The sequence below is a fragment of the Plectropomus leopardus genome, unplaced genomic scaffold (genome assembly GCF_008729295.1).
Source record: "Plectropomus leopardus isolate mb unplaced genomic scaffold, YSFRI_Pleo_2.0 unplaced_scaffold22371, whole genome shotgun sequence".
Taxonomy (NCBI): domain Eukaryota; kingdom Metazoa; phylum Chordata; class Actinopteri; order Perciformes; family Serranidae; genus Plectropomus; species Plectropomus leopardus.
In genome coordinates this window covers 1-1,209 of record NW_024624239.1, presented here as the reverse complement: position 1 = coordinate 1,209, position 1,209 = coordinate 1, and the positions used below count along the sequence as shown (strand labels likewise).

Here is a 1,209-nt window from a genome sequence, read left to right as displayed (position 1 = left end):
CTCCTTTTTCTCACCGCCGTCCGCGACCTCCGATGACTGATGGACGTCTTTGTTTCTTCTTCTCCCCTCCAGGTGTCGATGTCGTTGAATCCCGGCGCCCCCTCGCAGACGCCGCCGGATTTCGACCTGCTGCACGTGAGAGCCGAGGGAGACAACGACACGCTGCACTTCCTGTTGTGCAGCCAGGGGGCGCCGACGCTGCTGCTCATCCACACCAACACTTCTTCTTCTACTGTGGAGGTCAGCGCTCTTCTTCATGAGTTCAGTCTATGATCAAATGTTTCCTGTGAAATTTTCTTTATTTACGGCAACAACAAAGTTTAGACTTTTTATATTTCTGATCAAATTTATTAATATTTAGAATCAATTCTATACTTAATATTTCTTTACATTCATGCTAAATAAGACCTTCAATATTTATTTAACTTTGTATTTATTTCTCTTTATTATCAAATTTACACCTTAACTTTATTTATAAAAACATTTATACTTTATATTTATTTCTGTTTATGATAAAGTTAAGATTTCATATTTATCTGTTTATAATTTACACTTCATGTTTATGGATATTTATCATCAAATTTGCACTTTATCTTTACTCAGATAATTTACTGGGGGGTATTTCATACCGATATTGAAGTGATAGATAGATATACTTTATTGATCTCAAAACTGAGAAATTGGGATGATGTAGCTTCGTTGCTGAAGTTTGGAATCGCCTCCGTACAGAAGTATTAAGTATATGTCCTGTTTTACTCATATTTATGTGACACTTTATAAATATGTACAGCCTGCGTATTTATTTCTATCTAAAACAAAGTTTTGTCCGTCTTTATTTAAAGCTGACACTAAATATTTTTATTTAATGATGAAGTTTAGACTTAATATTTATTTTCCAGTCTTATTGATTTTTGGGTTTTACACTCAGAAATCCTCTAGACCGGAGACGCTCTGAAGTTGAACCTGATTGGTTCGTACCTGTCGGTGACATCACACCTGCTGTTTTTCTCTCTTAGGTGAACTGGAGTCAGTTTTCAGCTCGTAACATCAGCGGCGGCCTTAAGGTGGAGCCAGAGAGCAGCGTCCTCTACAGCAGCGCCGTCGTCTTCAGCAGGGTCAGAGACTTCCACCTTAAATACACCTGCCCACCCTAAATCACTCAGTCCACCTTAAATCAGTCTGTCCACTTTAAATCACTCTGTCCACCTT

At 38.5% G+C, this 1,209-nt stretch overlaps 1 protein-coding gene across 1 annotated transcript; it reads left to right on the top strand.

The window, feature by feature from the left end:
- The first annotated feature begins 14 nt into the window (after nucleotides 1-14).
- Nucleotides 15-1,203, top strand: LOC121965925 (glycosylated lysosomal membrane protein-like). The gene is made up of 2 exons (XM_042516033.1): nucleotides 15-240; nucleotides 1,017-1,203. Exons 1-2 carry the CDS (start codon nucleotides 40-42, stop codon nucleotides 1,152-1,154), a joined length of 339 nt encoding a protein of 112 aa, XP_042371967.1. The 5' UTR covers nucleotides 15-39; the 3' UTR covers nucleotides 1,155-1,203.
- The last annotated feature ends 6 nt before the right edge of the window (nucleotides 1,204-1,209 follow it).

What these genes read in the sequence shown, in the direction of transcription:
- LOC121965925 (XM_042516033.1), top strand. Translation starts at nt 40, where the DNA reads ATGGACGTCTTTGTTTCTTCTTCTCCCCTCCAGGTGTCGATGTCGTTG. An exon ending in CTTCTTCTTCTACTGTGGAG is followed by an intron (nt 241 to 1,016) that starts GTCAGCGCTCTT and finishes TTTCTCTCTTAG; the next exon opens with GTGAACTGGAGTCAGTTTTC.